Source organism: Leuciscus leuciscus, assembly GCF_965113295.1.
Source record: "Leuciscus leuciscus genome assembly, chromosome: 3".
NCBI classification, from domain to species: domain Eukaryota; kingdom Metazoa; phylum Chordata; class Actinopteri; order Cypriniformes; family Leuciscidae; genus Leuciscus; species Leuciscus leuciscus.
In genome coordinates, this window is record NC_138727.1 from 47,704,793 (window position 1) to 47,724,782 (window position 19,990).

The 19,990-nt window shown below is 37.3% G+C and overlaps 1 protein-coding gene across 7 annotated transcripts in view; it reads left to right on the forward strand.

Moving 5' to 3' along the window:
* inpp4b (inositol polyphosphate-4-phosphatase type II B) overlaps nucleotides 1-19,990 on the forward strand; it is a 175,585-nt gene that overhangs the window by 120,910 nt on the left and 34,685 nt on the right. For all 7 annotated transcript variants that reach the window (XM_082164272.1, XM_082164274.1, XM_082164273.1 and 4 more), the window contains 2 exons: nucleotides 11,804-11,984; nucleotides 16,732-17,001. In XM_082164272.1, the coding sequence (XP_082020398.1) occupies nucleotides 11,804-11,984; nucleotides 16,732-17,001 (451 nt within the window). The remainder of the gene's footprint in view (nucleotides 1-11,803; nucleotides 11,985-16,731; nucleotides 17,002-19,990) is intronic.

Genomic DNA, 19,990 nt, shown 5'->3' on the forward strand with positions numbered 1-19,990 from the left:
TCGCTAAAGTTCGTTAACAATATGACGCGTGTAAAAAGCAAAAGTTTGAAGCAAAGTGGACGCGCAAAACGCCTCATTCGCGGCGCAAGACCTCCAGACGCGCGTAACGCATCTTAACATTGAAATCACTCGCGCCAGACGCTCTATTCGCGTTTGGTGTGAACGCAGCATTAGGCGTCGAAGATATTGTCACTCCGTTGTTTTCTGCGAACTTCAGAAGAAAAATGCAAAAAAATAGCTGTAACTCACGCAAGACTACAGCTGACGACGGCATTTTGGAAGTTTGTGATAAACATTGGCGCATCTCCTGTGACGTAGGCGCTAGCAACAACGTATAATGACGTGTAACAGGTGTTGTAGTGGTGTCCCATTTCTTAGGGGAATATTTTCACCCCTACGCCTTGCCACTCTGTTTCAAGGGGCAAGTATGATACTCAAGATGACCATTGGTTAATTTTAATAAGAGTAGAGTTCTAACTCTGTAAGAATATAAAAATTTTAACCTTTAAGAATGAGAGTTTAAAATGTTACAGATTTGATTGTTTTTACTGATATGTGTATATCATATATATAATGGAGGTGTATATATAATGGAGGTGTGTCGACAACATAGAATCTGGCCCCTGTAAAAAAAAAAAAAAAAAAAAAAATTTTTTTTTTTTACAGATGTTATTGTTTTTATTATTGTTAAATCAGCCTTAAATCAGATCAGCCTTTATCTAGTCTTCTCAACAGTGGTCGTGCTTGACATATCAGGCTAAAATCACTTGCAAGGATTGTACTGTCATGAGTAATCAGTGTTCACTTGTGAATGCAGAAGTTTAGTTTTCAAAATGTTGGTGCTCCTGGAATATACAGTAATAGTAGAACTGTTTTTTCTTTCTCTGGAGTCTTTAATGACTTCAGTAACTTCAGAGTCGGACAGTTTCCCAATTGGATCCCATTGGCACAGCTCTGGAGTCTCTCCTGACATGTTTGTCACTCTCAAATCAATCATGACCCACTCCTTCTCCTTTATATTCTGTTCAGTTTGTCCTCACAGAGATGCCTGGCAGTCATTGAGCAGTTTGTCTGTCCTTGCCGTCACACCAGACATTTCAAATATGAATATTTTTTTATTCCCAGCCCTCTAAAGAAGAAGGAAAAGCATGTCATGTCATTTCAGCCCCCTTGTGATATCCATAAGTAAAGAGCTCCACAACACAAATTTCTCTTATTCGGTTATTTGCATTTTTGTGAAGGATCACAGCTGGCTTTCGTGGATGCAATCTTAGGGGGTGATTTTGTTGATGCGAGGCTGATCATGTGAACGTGTCAATTTTTTTATCATTTAAGTTGTACTTCGCTCAAACCCCCTGAGGATAGACTCATTAAAAAACCAAGCAAAGTCCAATTATTTTCTTTACAGTGCCGGGGTTTTTCATGTTACTGAGCCTGACCGACAGAGGAATACTAGTATGAAGGAATTCAACATCCTTTCAAAGGTTTCCAGCCCCAGTGGTGGGAAGATTTATCAGTCGAGAGCGCCACTGATACGAGGCAAGGACATTTGCCGTTTCTACCTGAGAGAAATCAATTTGTGAAAGAGCGTTCGCGCTGCACATTAATCCAGGCTGAGACGGGCCTCATTTTGTTTCCTTTCTGAGTTTGCTAATGTTTTACTTCATCCTCAGATTTTCCTTTTTTTACTTCATCACAAGCTGAGAGAGTCCTTTCTTTTTTAGGGCGTTTTCACACCTGAAAGTCCGCACCAAGGTCCGAACCAAAGTTCATATTTTGATACATTTTATACTTTCGGTAAGTTTTGGTTTGGTTTCACATTGCAATTATGCGAGTGCACTAAAGAACTTTACATGACATACTTGCATCCTGTCGTCATCATCTATGTGGGCTGCGTCTTGACATTGATTGGTTTGTAAACGGCTCCTTCTACCTTATATTTTGATTCGGATCTGAAAAAGTCAAAAAATCTGGACCTAACAAGGTAGGTGTGAAAGGGCTCTTAGAATTCTTTCTATTAAAACAGTGCTGAATTAAATTTGCATATGAAGTTAAAGATGCTTGTTAAAGGGAAAGTTCACCCAACAATTAAAACTGGCATACTGTAATTTACTCTCCCTTGTGTTCTTCCAAACCTGTGTGACTTTCTTTGGAAAGTAAAAGGTATTTAAAGATTGTACTTTTGCATGCAATTACAATGAATGAAGACTAAGGGTGTGTTCACACTTGTAGTTCGGTTCGCTTGGTTCGTTTGGTCCGAACCAAAAAGAAAAAAAAAGTTCACATTAGCATTTTAACAACGAACCTAAAGGCATAGGGATTCATTCACAACCTGATTGGTCAGCTTTTATTACGGATATTTCGGGACGGATCTTACCGAACATCCAAAACAATACTGTGTTTTGGGCGAAATGGGCTCGCTGTATGTGTGTAGCTTCATATGATAGTATTTTGAGCAGCTGAGAACTCGTAAAGAGCTCATAAAATGTGTAAATGAGTCGGCAGGACTGCGTCTCACACACACACACACACGCACACAGATCTGCTGCGAGGATGACAGCGTTCACACTTATTCAAATAAGTGACAGAGCAATCACACCAGGGTTCGTTTTAATCCAACCAAACATGCCAAGTGTGAACTGGTTTTATCACCTGAATCATTTGATTCATTGGAAAGATCCGACTCAAAAGAATGAAATGTTCACAGTCCGGCTAAGCAGAACTATGGCAGATAGGGTTAGGTGATTATTGATTTAAATTTGGTTGGTTGCTCACAAAAAGCTACTCTCAAAGACTTGAAAGTGTAGTATAGTATTGTATAGGCTACTTGTATGATACTTTTAAGTCCTTTTTGAAGCCTAAAAGATCGAGTCCCCATTGTAGTTGCATGGAAAAGAGCGACCAAATGGATTCTTCAAAGTGTCTCCTTTTGTGTTACACTGATGAAAAAAGGTTTATTTATATATAATAAATATTATACAAATTATTTATAATAAATAATGCTAAATGTTCATGTTTTTTTTTTCAGTGAATGATCTCTTTAACTTCCATTCTAGGTTGTTTTTAATCTCTGAACACATAAAGGGGGAGTTCACACAATATGCAACAATGACAAAGTAGTGCAGCAGAACTCGTGCGTGAACGATCAATTTGTGTATTTCCATGGACAATGAGAGATGACCTCACGAGCAAACCCATATTCATTCACACATCCGCCCGGACCTTCCTGGAAAGCAACCTTTTAGCTTTTTCTTTGATTAGAGGACAAATAATTGGACAGACACGATTATTGGCCGTTATTAATGTATCAGAGGAAAAAGGATACTGGGGGAAAAAAGATGCTGAAAGCGAAATGAAAGAGCCATCTGTCTTTTCTTCTGCCTATAGAGCCAAGCAGGGAAGAATCCATCAGGTCAGGGCTGGACGCTCGGCCCGGTGTAATATGCAGCTACAATGGCTTTGATTGGCCTGCTATGTGAGAGCCAATCAATATCCATTTCTCTGGTTCCCTGAGGCCGCCCCAGAGCCGGGCATTTATTTCTCTTTAACATCCGCAAGCTTTTTATTTGCCTTTAATTTGAGCGTGTCTGCATGACTAGAATGTTCTGTCGTTAAGCAGTCGATTTGCTTTCTGCACAATGATAATCGTCTTCTTCCAGATGGCGGGATCGAGTGTTTTTGTGGTGGATTTGAGTGTGTGTACTTTGACTCCATCCCAGCTAACAGGGAAAGTTCTCGGGAACTTTGGCAGAACGTTCTGGCAAGGTTCTCTCAAAGTTCTAAACAAATGTAACGGTAATAGATAGGGGTGTAACGATACCCTCATGTCACGATTCGATACATATCACGATACTGAACTCACGATACGATATTATTGCGATACTCCAAGACATATGGTAAAAGGTTAACAAAAAATGTACTGTGGATAAAAATGCTTAATTTGATATTACATTGTGGGTGTAAATGATCTTGGACTTGGTGCTGGAAACCCAATGCACAGGACAATAGAGTCACCAGAGTAAAAATATTCATGATTCTGAAGCTGAAAATACTGAATTATTTTAGACGAATATGCTTGCACTCTGTCACTGACTAGATATATTTAAAATAATGTCGGCCACTTTTACTGGTAACATCAGACATTTGGCATTATCAGGACACACAAATATTCCCCCATTGCATTATTATTAGTGCTGGGGGAATTAACGCGTTAATCTTTGCGATTCATTTGAGATGTTTTACGCATTTAAAAAAAAATATCGCAATTGACGCAGCACCTTTTTTTTTTTTTTGCCTCGTTTTAATGACTTCCTGTTGCGGCTGCAATTGAAAAGGCCGAAAATATGCCGTCCCGCCCCTCCGTGTTCGACGATCAGGTTTCATTCTCGCACAGCTTGTTTAGTAACTTCACGAAGCGGGTCTTTTCCACTCCGTGTTTGTGCCGCGCTCTCCGTTCCGTGTGTGTGTGTGTGTCGGCGCGCTGCTCTCTCTGCACAATGTTCCGTTCCGTGTTTGCGTTGCGCGTTCTGCTCTGTTGTTAACGGCCTAAACGCTCCAGTCATGTACCGATCACCAGTGAGTGCAAAGTAAAAAGTCCGCTCAAATAACGGGAAATTTCTCAGTAGTAGACTTCTGTTTGCTGAGCTGGTATAGCCATGCTGGGCAACAATGGTGAAATGACCTGCTCTGATCACATGGTCTGGTAATAATAGCTTTGTATGACTATACTTTATTTTGATAATTAGTCAAAAAATAAATCTGTTAAATCTGAGTATGTTTGCATAGAATTGAATGAAGAATAATATATTGATGTTTAATATTTTAATATAGGGCTATTTTCTGTCCAATTTGTGTGGACATTTTTCTTTTTTCCCCCTTTTTTGTGCGTTGTTTCATTTAATTAGTGATTCTATGTTTAAATATTGATGATTACAAGTTTGGGGGAAATGCGATTAATTGCGATTAATCACAACAAATTGTGCGATTAATTAGGTTTTTTTATTTTTATTCCCAGCCTTAATTATTATACATTATATTCAACATTATTATACATTATATTCAACATTATATGTAGTAGTTTAATGTAGCACTGACACTAAAACTCTGAAAACTTGAATTTTTTTCTCACACAGTAGTTTTCATTTTGGGTGAATTATACACAATACAGATTGTCACTATCCACGATACGTATTGTTGCATTTTTGTATTACGATATATTGTGACATGATGTGTCACACCGCTAGTTATAGAATGTTCGTTCAAAAGTTATCTGGTCTTTAATAATGTTCTCAAAACTTTCGTCTAAAGTTGCTACTTTTTTAGAACGTTCAGAGAACATTCAAAAGTAACTTTCCCATAATGTTTTGCAAAATGAAAAAAAAGGTTAAAGTTCCCTTAAAGTTCATGCAACCAAGAAAACGTTTTCAAAACAATTAAAAAATTGATGTTTTGAACGTTCAGAAAATTTTACTTAATGGGAATCTTAGCCAAATGTTCTTATAACATATTTTTGTTTGCTGGTATAAGTGTTGTTCCTGCTTTGGTGTGAATAGGAATGCTAACAGATAGCTTTCTCCATATTATACACCCCTGGCCTGGTATGGTGTAACTCTTGTCCTGTGGCGTAAATGTCCCTCTCTGCCTTTACATCTGTACATTTAATGAGAGACACACTAGAGATGTGGGCCTTATTGCACTGAGGGGCTTGGCATTTGCTTTTTCTCTCATTAGCATCATTTTTATATCCATTGATCATTTATGAATATCCAGACTGCACATTAACTGATCTCCGTGTGTGTGTGTAGGATGTGGCTAATGGTAGCGCTCCTTTGAAATATTTCCTGCCGTTCTGTGGGGAAATTTCCCTCTTCCCTGCTGTGTGTGTTTGATGCTGCGGTGTAGATTATTTTAGGCTAGTTATGCACCCTTTTGAAGAACTGTATATTTGATTATAGACTTTAGAGTAGACAGTATATTTAATTGTATGACAATGAGGCTTTGTGGAAGAGGTTTTGACTCTGCAGCTGCACAAGCTATAAGGCTACTGGTAATTTAAAGTGGTTCAATTTAGAAAAAAATTGTTGGAATCAATCTTGTGTTGATTTCAAAGAAAAAGCTAACTATGCTAAAGGTACAAAACAGACCGTTCGCAAAGATCCGCCCCCTTTAGTTACTGTTGATACGTCCGATAAGCCACGCCACTGTCACGCCACACAACATGTTCTCACGCAGTGAAAAATGCATGGCGGACTAAAGAGGAAACTGACAACGCGTCAACAGGCAGGACAGAGCTGGTTACTTTTGATATGAAACAAAGTAGCAACTTTCAAATTTGGTCGTTTTTTAAAGAAATTTAAACAATAAATACCGTTTTGTGTCTCTTTAATGTGTCGTGACAGATCGCTCAGTTAAAGCTGCTCGTGAACCGATCATCTCTTCCTTCTAGTTAATTTATAGTATCAAATAAACATGAATGAACATCAGAAGGAATGTTGTTTTACCCGTGGAAAGACGTCAGTACACACTGTTTTTCAAGTTCAAATCCTCCAACGTTAACCTATTAACTCTACTGACTGCTTTTTTCGAAAATATGTACATTGTAATATAATATTATAATATTTATTTCAATAATAAAAATACAATTATATATATATATATATATATATATATATATATATATATATATATATACACTGTTAATTTATATATTATATTTACTGCTGTCTTTGAGAAAATATTTTAAACAATTTGTACGTAAAATGTCTCAGAATCTTTCCGGATCACAACTTACTGATGATTCAAATAGATCTGTGAATCATTATTTTGAATAATTTAAAGGAACACTATGTAGCTTTTCAACCTTCATAATATATTTCCAAGACTCTTGGGATGGTACATCGACTTACAATAGGTTGAATGACACGTCTGCCATAGCCTGACGGGGTCTGTATCACTTTTACTGGCACTACGTAACTTCGGGGTTCGGGTAGTAACCCGGCACAAAAAGAACTACAAAATTCGACTGCTTTACGGCATACGTCACTTCCCCCACCACTTCCTCAAATTTGGACGTGAGCGTTTATATACTGTCTATGGACGTGAGAGGCCAACCAGCGTTTGTTTTCGGCTTTCGTGCGTGTGTTTTTGTCATGGGGGCTGTTTACACTTGGCCACTTCATGCGTTTTCTCAGATCGGATAGCTATCCGATCGTGAAAAGACCAGGTGTAAATGTCCTCCGAAACGCATTCAAGACGGATTTGAATCCGATCGCTCAAACCACTTCAGGAGGAGGTCTGAGACGCATTCCAGATGAAACTGGACAAGTGTGCATCTGGTTGTTGAAACCACATATGTAAATTGTACTCCTCCCCAAAATGTTAAAAAAAAATAAATTAAAAAACGTGTGAGAGCGTGTTATAGTCTATATTGCCAGATATGACGACGCTACTGGAACACGCATTACCGCAGCTGAGCATCGATTCATCAAGACAACGTGCAAACTATCGCAAATCAAAGTGAAAGTAAGTCGCAGACGCTTAACACACAATCTTCATCATTAAAAGTAAAGAAACGAAATGATCTTACCAGGGCTGTTACTGCTCTCTCTTATTGCTGTCTTTGATTTTGAAATTTTAGCTGATGATCAATAAAATGCAGTTCATATCTGTTGCTTTCGGTGACGTGAACTCCATTAAATCTGCATATAGCGCGAGAATTGAAGATCGGATTTAAATCCGTTTCGCAAAAACACATTTATGTGAGCAGGTGTAAATGGAATCGTTTTGATAAATCAGAAATCCGATCTGAGAAAACGCATGAAGTGGCCAGTAAATAAATGTATTATTTGTAAACTTGTTTGCATTCTATGTTGTATGTTGTTGCGCTTGCTTGTAGTATGACATTTTTTTACGATGCTGTTCATTCATCCATTGCTGATAATTAAACCAGTCCAATAATTTCCACATATGTCTAGCTAGCTTTCGATTATCAGAGCTGTTAACAGACTTGCTAACAAACACGCGTTTCTCTTACGTGTTTTTTGCGTTATGTTTTATTGCCTAGCTTGCCTCACGAACTAGTTTGCCAGCTGAACTCAGGTGTTGTGAGGTGTATTTATCACGTATTTCTGAGGGATATCAGACGACGCTGTTGACGTTGATTCTTGCGATTATCATGAGAACAGTTTTCAATATCTCACATAAATATCAAGACATAAATAAGTCTAACGTAGAGGTTGGGGGGGTGGAGGGGTATATACGACAGTGCAAGTATTCCACAGCGACTCTAGGGGTCGCTGTTTGACAAAAACACAATTTCTCCACAGTGTGCCTTTAATTTAAACAAACTGACATGCTAAAATGAATGTGACTACTATGCTAATCAGACTATTTGCTGTCATCTCCCAATGATATTTGAGTATTGTCTCTGGCTCGTTTTATAATACGCCATCTACTTGGCCCACTTGTAAATGAAAATGCAAAAAACATCTACAGATTCGGTCTGGGCTTTGAGATTGGAGAAGCTGGAGGGTTTGTGATGAATGAGTCGGCTGCGGCACAAATGCTGTTTTCTTGAAGCCAGGTTGATAAAGAACTTCTTCAGGCTAGATCAGGTCTGGCTCTCCTGAGGTGTTCGGCCAACAAGTCATTAGCCATCGAGCCGGGTCTCAGATGGCATTATATTCCTGCCACTTTCTGTGAATCACATCCTAATAAGTGTTGTGATGAAACGTCACACCCTTTCTGCCTCACTTTCATTTGATTTATAGGACACTGCCATTTATCGATTTTAAAATGTTTTTGTTTCATCAGTCTCAGAGTTGTTCACATATTGTACAGCGTTATTGTACAACTACTCAATTTAAAGCAGTTGCAGTGAAGATAAGTAGTTGCTAATTATATAGTTATATAGTATATATAGCACATTTTTTATGATAATGTACATTTTATGCATTGTAAATATTGAAATTAAAAATCAAACTGATTGGAATAAAATTTTGTGAACTCTTTTGAGTACTGGCTCAAATGGTCTATTTTTAAATGTGTCAAATTCGTCAATTGAAATGAAGTGTCTGAATGAATTGAATCGCTAAAACTCAAATTGACTTTTCTAAACCCTTTGAGCAATGAATAATAATACAAAATCTGTGAATCTGAACAATTTCATTGAAATGAACTTCTGAATGAATCGATTTGATTAAAACAAAATGAACTCTATTGGATGAATGATTCAGTAAATTCATTTTTTAAACCAGTCGATTGAAATGAATTTTCAGAATGAACAGAATTGCTCAAAATTGAGTGATAATAACTCAAAGGAATCATTCAATCTATTTTTGAAGCCACTCACTGAAATGAGCTGTCTAAATGAACCGATTTGAACACATTTGAGTAATGAATCAAATGAATCGGCAAAACATTTTAAAACCAGTTCATAAAAATGAGCTGCCGGAACGAAGCATTTTGATTAAAACAAACCCAAATGAACACTGTAGCAACAGTGACTCAAATCAATAGTGAATGCCCCAGTTCTTTGAAATGAACAGTCAGAACAAATAATTTCTCTAAAACAGACTATTTGCAGAAACGTTTGTGAATACGATCAGTGATTAATCAAATTAATCAGTGGGTCTATTTTTTGGACTACAAAAGTTGCTTGAAATTAACTGGTCCTTACCAGCTGATTGAAGTAATGTAATGAAGTAGTGCTTTGTCAAGCTATACTGCTAAATCTGTTGGAAAAACGAAAATGTGTTTAAGTTAGTCACTACTTTTTGCTCCCCTGCACTGACATTAACCATCAGTTTGACTTTTGGAGTGTATTCCCTGCTGTGTTGTGTCATTTTAGACCTGCTAAATGAGTCCAGTGGCTTGTGTTTTTGATGTTCTCTCATATTTTTCACTGTCCATTGGTGTGTGTCTCCTCTCTTTAAGCAAGGCCTTTTATTTGCTCAGAGCAGCGATGGTTGGCCATCCTCCCGGGAGCCAATTATCTGAATTCTCGCCCGGATACGCTGATCTAGGGTTAGGGTACAGGGCACAAACTCCATCTCTAATCTCCAGCATCACAAACAAACTTACGAACGGACTGGTGTCCGGCTGAACTAGCGGGAAACACTGATGTCACCTCCCGCAGATTCTCCTCATTATCACCTCGTTCGAGTGTGGATGTCGTTCTGTGTTTGATGCCATCTTAAGAAATCTCACGACCGCCATTAGTAGCGGACTTGAATTGGATACTCGTGACACTTCGGCTGCTCGAGGACTTTCTTTAAGGCCTTATCTAACATTCAGGCACTTATCGTCATGTATTCTTTCAAGTGGACACATTTATGACTGTATTGAGAGAAACTTGGCAGGGCTCTCATTTATGAGTAATTGATGGAGAAATATTTGTAATGGCAAATTTATTATAAATGAATTCCAGATGGGACTAATAACAGTGTCACAGTAGTTCAGAGAATTACGCTTATAATGTCGAATTAGTGTTAATGTTAAATGTAATGCTGTTAAACACTTTAATGAATCTAATATAACATTTTCTTATAAATGCAAAAAAAAATCTACCTACTGTATTTCATCCATAATATCAGTATTGATGAAATACAGTAGATAGATTTATATATACTGTATATATATTAGTCCTTTGGAGTTTGGAGAAGGCACAACAAATGAACAATGATGATAGCGTTGGCGTTTCTGGAGGAACAGCAGATGTCACCAGACCTTTTGGAAAATCTATTTGTTGGCGGCAGTGTTGATATTGTGAACCAATGTATGAGAAACACTGTAATATAATTTGACAGCTATCAATTATAGTTTAACCTCTCCATCTTCACCATCACACTTAGTAACACATACATACAGCTGTGCATCATCACAGTGCAACAGTGAAAAGCGACCCTCTCAAACAGTGTCGCGCCGCGTTCCCAACGATGTTAAAGCCACATACACAGGTATTGCGGTATATAAAAAAATCATATCATAACAAAAATAAACACTGGTATTCGTTATGAACTGGTATACCGCCCAGCACTAGAAGAGCGTCATCTTGTCATCATCAAACAGGTGTGATTACAGCACTGTGACATCAATGAAGCAATCTGAACGCGAAACATATCTAATAAACCCAACCAATTACAATCCCTGTGTGAATACTGAACACCACGGCCTGTGTTTCATCTCAGCTCAGAAGACACTGGTGGGCAATAGAGATGGCTCTTTAAAGGGAATATATCATGCATTTTTAGCTGTTCATTTCCCCTCCTGATGGCCACTTACACAGTTTGTAGCCAAATAAAGTCATAATCTACTTTTTTATGACGCATTACCCTCGCTCTGACCCTCGGGATGTTTATATATACGACCTCTGTCTGCAAATATGACGATACGTCTCACAATGGACTGAAAGTGAAAGATGTCAGACATGAATTCAGGCCTCCATTCAGAGTTATGAATATGTCTTACAATAATTTCCTAGAACATGCCAATCACTAAACAGTATACGAAAAAGAAGAAGAAGAAAAAGAAGAAGAATATATATAATTTAAATAATATATTTAATTATATAGTTATAATATTTTGTTTATTTTGTATATTCATATGTATCAGACTATTATTTATATATTATATTACATATAATTTTTTATTAACCCCCCATTCATGCAAAAAAAACAACAACAAAAAACATCATATACTGTGAAAATACCGTGATATGAATTTTTGGCCATACCACCCAGCACTACGCTCTTGATCTCCCTGCTGTTATTAATTAAGTCTCTCTCTCTCTCTCGATGTCCTCCAGCCACAGCACAGCGTATCAGTGCATCTACTATCCCCCGGATCAGACGGCCCGTGCGCGTGAGATCCTGAGTGTGGTGTCCCAGCTCCAGCCGCTCATCTCTGCGCTGGCCGACCAGCTGCTCCAGGCCCAGCACTGCTCCACTGAAGCTCTGCGGGACGTCCTGAAGAGCCTGGAGGAGAAGGTGAGGTTCCTCACTCAGTTACACTGTCCGAAGTGACAGCACAGACGTTTATAATGATGATGTTTTAGATAAATGCTGTTCTTTTGAACTTTCTATTCATTAAAGAATCCTGAAAACAATGGATCATGGCTTTTCACAGAAATATGAAGCAGTTTTCATCTTTGAGAATAATCAGGAAAGTATTAGCATATTAGAATGATTTCTGAAGGATCATGTGACACTGAAGACTGGAGTAATGATGCTGAAAATTCAGCTTTGATCACAGGAATAAATTACATTTTAAAATATTTTAAATTACAATAATATTTCACAATATTGCTGTTTTTTGAGTGAGTGAGTGAGTGTTTGTGCATGCGTGCATGCATGTTTATTATAGTTAATTAAAACTGAAACCAAAACCAAAAAACATTCTCGTTAAAAGTAAATGTATATAATAATATATTTAATTATTATTTTTAAAAATTGTCACATTTTTTTTATTTTTTTATGATAATAACTGGAAAGATTCATCACGGTATTACTATGACTCATAAAAAGAAAAGAAAAAACTTTGAAAAATCTTCATACGAAGGACTATTTCAGCCAGTGTCCTTGAATACCCAAGTCAATTTAGAATTACATAAAGTTTTAAAGCAGAAATAAAAATTTAAATAAAGTATTAATCTTCAAGACGGTGGTTTGGGAGCATAAATGTAAAATGAGTCTGAATCGTGCGGCTGATAGTGCCTCTATTAATAGTCCTGCAAATGTTCATGCTTTAAGGGCAAATATCTTTTCTAATGAAATACTTTACTGTCACACATTCTGAAGCTGCTGGTGATCGAGTGACAGAAACACTAGACATTGTTTCTGTCACTCGATCACCATTTCTGCCACTGAATAACACTCAGTTGGTACAGGAATCGTATCAGATGGTAATACCATGGTACTTTGATGTATATTACTGTAGTGTATGATTAGCATATTCATATACCATAGTTCTTTTAATGGTATTACTATCATGGTAAGGCCTGAAAACATGGTTTTACCGTGGTACAATGAACAAAAACCATGGTGGCATGTAAATTAAATCAAATTGTATGCTCACTGAATCTGTTCATGTGTTTCTGAGGACAAAAGCAGATTTAGCATGAACAAACACAGCATGTTCCTGTCATTAAGCCTCGACGTCCCGTTCACTGAGACCACCCAGTCCTGGCCTGAAACGGGTCGATTAGCAAACATCGAGGCACTTTGACGAACGGCCATCGGTCTGTCATGTTCCCCTCTGCCAAACCCAACAGAAGCACCAGGCCGAGGATCTGGTTTGGAGGCCTTGGTGTTTTATGTTTGTAATTAATGAATTACATCTGGTGCCGTCAGTGTGCAATCTGTGACACAGGGATTGTTTCTGCCACAGAGGAGTATGGGCAATCATCCACCTTCATTTCTTCATTCTCCTCTCTTCACCTCCTGATTAGAAGTGTGACGGTCCCGCATAATCAGACGCTCGAGCTGATTGAAATCTCCAGAGCCCGTGTGTGTGTGTGTGTGTGTGTGTGTGTGTGTGTGTGTGTGTGTGTGTGTGTGTGTGTGTGTGTGTGTGTGTGTGTGTGTGTGTGTGTGTGTGTGTGTGTGTGTGTGCGTCTTGATGTTGCATTGGACCTCTACACACACACAGTCTAGGGTAGTGACAACTATATAATTTTATTTAAAGTGAAAGTGAAAGTGAAAGTGACACGTGACGGCCAAGTATGGTAACCCATACTTGGAATTTGACCTCTGCATTTAACCCATCCAAGTTAATGCACACACATTAGGAGCAGAGTAGTGAGTAGTTAACACACACACACTGCAAACGTGGATACACACACCCAGAGCAGCGGGCAGCCTTTGTGTGGCGCCCGGGGAGCGATAAGGGGTTAGGTGCCTTGCTCAAGGGCACCTCAGTAATTTCCCACCGGTTCTGGAATCGAACCAGCAACCTTTGGGTTACCAGTTCAACTCCCTAACCACTAGGCCATGACTGCCCATGACTGACTGTTTGTAATTAATGAATTACATCTGGTGCCAAACTGGCAAACTGACAAACTGTCTCACAGGAATGCCACCTCACTGCCATTCTATCCTATTCTATTCCAAACTACTATTTACAACCAATTTGCAAATAACTAATTTATTTATTTGTTTATTTATGTTTAGAGCCATCACATTGACTAAACATCAACTGTAACTAATTTTTGAAATATATATATATAAAATGTTGTTTTTATTTTTGTTTTATTATTTATTATTTTGACCAAACAGCAATTGTACCTAAGTAGGTTAAAAATGTTTAGGAACTAAATAGTTTATTTATTTATGTTTTTATTTAGAGCTGTTGATTAACAAACAGCAATTGAAATGAAGCTGATTCAGAATATATCTTTTTTATTTATTTATTTATTTATTATACCAAACAGCAATTTATTTTATTTATATATTATATATTTTCATTATTTTTTAGTTTTTTACCAAACAGCAATTGTAATAAGTTTACAAAATATTTTTTTTTATTCCAGACAATTTATAACCAATTTGCAAACAACTTAGTTATTTTTTTATTTTTTTTAGATTTGTCACATTTACCATTATTTTATATATGTTTTTTTTTTATGTTTTTATTTTTTGTTTTATTATTTTTTATTTTGATTATATATTTAGTTATTTTATTGTAATTTATTTTATTGTATTTTCATATTGTATTTATACATTTAAATTTTATTTTCATTATTTTTGCTTTATTATTTTGACCAAACAGCAATTACATCGTTTCAAAATATTACAATTTAAATTTTAAGGTTTCTCATGATTAACAGAGGTAAGAATGAGTTTTAATCATTTTCATTTTTATGCATCAATACAAGTGCATATAGTAGAACTGTTAAATTGGAGCATATAAATGAAAATAAATCAAAAGTAAAACAGGTTTCATGTTGATTTTCTCCCAGAAAGTGTGGCAGGGAGGGGGCAAACTTTGAAAACTATTGAAGTGGCAAAAGAAAGTTTGGGTATCTGAGGTCTAGTCTGTTCACCTTTGCTGCAGCTCCTGTCACTGTTGCACATGTCTGAGAACCAACGCTTGTTCTCAAGAATGTGTGTTTCTGTAATGACAAGGAAGCTTCAGATCCTGACGCGTGATGAGGCAAATGAAAAACTATCTCGCAGGAATGCCACCTCACTGCCAGTAACTCAAAGTGTGGAGAGCGTGAAGAAGGGCTTGTTAAAATGCCATTGAGTTTAAAAATAGCTCGGGAAATCTGCATTAAAACACACCGCCATTTTAGACAGGTGAGAATAGAAACAGAGGGAGCGTGGAAGTTCATTGCTGGAGAATTTGATGAATTGTGGGATGTGATTATCATGTCTAAAATAATGATTGGTGGGGTAGAGAAAAGGTCACAGGGGCGTTGATTTGGTGATATGCAAATGTCCCATCCTGCATCTGTACAATTGCCCCTGAAATATGAGGACACTGAGTAAACCTTACTGGTGACGGCTGGCAAATTACATTGAAAAGATAAGCGAGGCCTAACTGGGTTATTTTCTTTCTTTCTTTTTTAAGCAATGCCACAGCTATTTGAACAGCAATAGTGGACAGTGTCAGGAAAAAATTTATCTTTCAGAAATGGCTAGTGTGACAAAGGTTTCTTTGTCATAAATTAAGTTATTAAAGCAGAATGCATTGATTCTAAAATAAAATTGGCAAAATCGTATTTAAAATAGTTTTAGATGGACACGTCAACTTCCCAAAAGTATTTTGTGCTAATTAATACACACACACACACACACACACACACACACACACACACACACACACACACACACACACACACACACACACACACATACAGACACATTTGTAGTGCTTGTACTGTAGTGTATAAATATTTTTTAAACTAATACTAATAGCATCTGAAACGGGGAGCACTTGAACTTTAGAGATGTCCAAAACTTTTGAGATTAGAATAAACAGATTGAGTATGTTTAACACAATTATTTAATGCAGTTAATTTCCCTAATTTGACATCAGTTTGAATAAACAGAAACGGCACACAAACAAATTAGTGAAACAGTTTAACATTGCAATCCTTTTATTTGTTGAGTTTTGATACTGAAATTGAGTCACAAATACATTTTTCACAGACTTTTATTGGTCCCATCTTGATTTCATTCATAAATAAATTTGACATTTAAAAAGTTATTTCTCAGATAAAGTTTCTCCATGACTCATAAACGATGAGATTGTCAGTGTGAAATCAGACTTTTGGACATTCAGATGCTGCCTAATCTGATGTGTTTCTCCAAACATACAAATACGTACAAGTACGTACGAATATGAATGAGGTCCTTCTGTTTTCTTGCAATCTTTTCAAGCACTTCAGAAGATTAATTTAATCATATATTGTTGTTTTGCCGAGACCCTGTTTCAGAAGAACCAGCGCCTCTTTTTGTGTCTCTTTAATTCTTCTGCATTCTCATACTTCACTCCTCTCTTTCTATCCACTGAGCCATCACTGTTTGCTCTTGTCTGCTTATTCGTTTTCTGATACGCTTCTCATCCACGTCCCTTTAATCTTTGTCACACACTCTCATGCTCTGCCATAGTTTAATGAAATGTTGGTTATATAAATGCTATTAAAAAAATCCTTCTTCTCTCTCTCTCTCTCTCTCTCTCTCTCTCTCTCTCTCTCTCTCTCTCTCTCTCTCTCTCTCTCTCTCTCTGCAGACGGATCAGTTTGTTCACGCTCTGAAAGACGAGCTGGTGAAGAGCGCCCTCTTAGCGCTGCATGCCGCCCGTCCCGGATACGTCTGCAAAAGTCAGACTTCTACCCCGTCCAACCCACACAAGGCCGACTCGCACCCCGGCGTGACCGAGGAGTCCCACACCGTCTGCAATAATGTTAACGGCTCCCAAACACCCCAGAAGGAAAGCAAAGCGTCCCCTGTCCGCTCCGACTCCATCCCGACTCACAAAGAGTACGACGAGGAGGAATGGGCAAGTGTTGTTCAACTCTGTGTATTTATGTAATAGCAGCGTCACCTTTAAAAAAAACAGGGTTTCAAGTTCATTGTTTTTAATAGAAGAGAAGTAAATAAATCACAAAAATTAAACGTAGCGTCAGTTCTGGCAGGTCAGGTTAGTCAAGCTCGCATCAGCTGACTCTCAGCTGATCCACGAATACGACGCCTATCACTGTATACATATATAAGCTCCTTCAGTATTATCAGCAGCTATCGCGTTTCTCAGGAGCGAATTACCCTCCTCCCTCCCCAGCTCCTCCTGTCGTCAGGATTCCCCCTGAATCAGGATAAATTCTCAAATTATGTTGTAGTTTAAAATGATGTTGGTTCTGTTTTGTTTCCCCTAAGGGGGGTTATCGCTGCTCTTATCCATGCTTGGCCAGAACAGAACCATACCGCCAATCCTAACTGTATGCTATTTGACAATCATATTTGACGATAGTGACAGAAATGTAGAAATTAGGGCTGTCAAGCAATTAAAACTTTTAATTAGTGCTGGACAACGATTAATCGTGATTAATCGGATCCAAAATAATACATGTGTGCACTGTGTATAATTATTTTGTATATATAATACACACGTGCATGTATATATTTAAGAAATATTTGCATGTATATATTCTATATTATATTTATACATAATTTATATTATATATAAATAACGGATTTTTCTTAAATATATACATGCATGTGTGTGTATTTATATTTACACAATAATTATAAACACACATATATTAATTAAACACAAACTTTTATTTTGGATGTGATTAATCGTGATTAATCGTTGCCCAGCACTACTTTTAAACTAATTCATTATATGATGTGCCGATTAATTCATCAAATTAATTGCAAATTAATCGCACATCAATTTTGGTTAAGAAATTACCCCCAAAAGATCAAAGTCAAGCTTTGGATTGATTTTACAAAAAGTAGCTTTAGAAATAAATTCGATTCGATTCAACATAGAATGTATTACACATAATCTTTTAAGGCACCAATGTGGCCATATAACTTTGTTTTTCTAAAGATGCATCTGAAATGTAATTTAGGTATATTTACACATTGTTTAATGCAGCTCAGAAATGGCACGAATAGGAATGAAAAATGAAATGACACAAAATATGAAACTAAAGCGCCACTAGATGGCAGCAAGTCACTGTCTTAATGAGTGAGTCGTTGAATCATTCACTCAACCAATTCATCTAAACGGCTGATTCATTCAGGAGCAAAGCAGGTGATTGTCTTTAAGAGTCAATGACTCACTCGATTCGTTAAAAACATTTTAGTAATTTAGAAATATTGCTAATAATCACTGTTTATAAGTGGTGTTTGCTAATAGCACTTTTACTATTTAAAGTCCCCCTAAAGCTTTTAATGTTGTTTATATGTCTATGTGGTGATTTTAATATGCTTTAAGACAAACCATGTGTAAATCCATAAGTCGACACCATTGCTGAGTATTTTCTCCTTAAAACTGCAGTGAACCAAAGACAGTCTCAAAAACACGGTTTGAAATCGCTGGTGTTTCTGACGTCACAAACTACCTTGTAACAAATCCGATCAACGTATGATCGTCAACGAGTGGATCTCTGAGCTGGAGTGAGTGAGTGGAGGTGGGGCTAATTTGCATATTCATAGAACCGCATATACTAAATTAGGCAAGGGTGTCGAGTTACATTCAAGCTATTTTAAGGCATGAAGACATTTTTTCATTGAAAAAACGTTTAAATATGTCATTTTGGTGATCAAAGGTGAGTTTTAAGGGAGACAATTATTGACTACAGGGGGACTTGAAACAAACCCTAGTATTAAACTGAACAGGTTTCTTTTGTAAATTGATATTAGTTTCAAGTCTTGCTTCTCATGTGCTGGTTGTCTCTTCAGCTCAGTTAGAAGCAGCTGTGCTCTGACGTATTTGATAGGATCTTGAGAGGTTGAATCATTCCACAGGACTAGAGGCGAGACAGGGATACGGTTAACAACCAAGCCAGTGACATCAGCACATATTAGCTTCTGTTCGTAGAAACCTTTACCACAGTAACTGAAGGATGAACCACAAACTACAACCTCGAATTAAGAGGCTCAAGTTCTGTTTGTGTAGTCAGTGCTGCTGTTTTAAACTGTGGTGTCTAATTCCTGTAATTGCCTTCGTGTGTGTGTGTGTGTGTGTGTGTGTGTGTGTGTGTGTGTGCGTGTGCCATAACCATAGCTAACAGGAGAGGATTAGAGGCCAAGATAAGACAAGCATCTCTAATCAATGCCAAAATAACTTGTGTGCCCTTGAGCTCCACTCAGAAGAGGGAAGGGAGATGAAGCCTGAAGTTAGTTGTAGCTAGACTTCTCCCGATATTCATACAGGAAGGATGTTGTCGTTTTTCTTTCAGAATGTTTTACATTTGTGTTTTAATTCTTTTAATTCTATCAGCCAATAGAATTGTAGAAATGTGCATCAACTTAGTAGTAGTAACCAGCAAGTACTTAATTAAACATTATATGAAAAGTCTTTTTTTGTTTCTATCTCTCCATAGAAAGGTACAATAAAATGGAAAACGCAAATTTTTTGGAAGATGTTTTACTTTTAAAGTCTCAAACGCGCTTGTTTCTTTTCCTCCTGCGTCACATCTTTTTCCATCTTTTGGTGCTCTTTGTAACTTAATCTGTCAGTCCAAGCGGTGTGTGTATGTGTGTGTGAGAGTTTGTGTGTGTGTGTGTGTGTGTGTGTGTGCGCGCGTGTGTGTGTGCGTGCGTGCGTGCGTGCGTGCGTGCGTGCGTGCGTGCGTGCGAAAACAGGCGAACGGAAATATCGTCTTTTGGTTGTTGAAGAAACTTGTAGAATGGAGTCAAGCAGAGGTTCAGAAAAGACAGAAAATTCTAAACAATCCTTAAAATCCTTAAAATAAATTATGCAAATTAAGTAACCTTTCAAAGCTAAGCTGTTAAATATGAAAAAAAAAAATGTATAT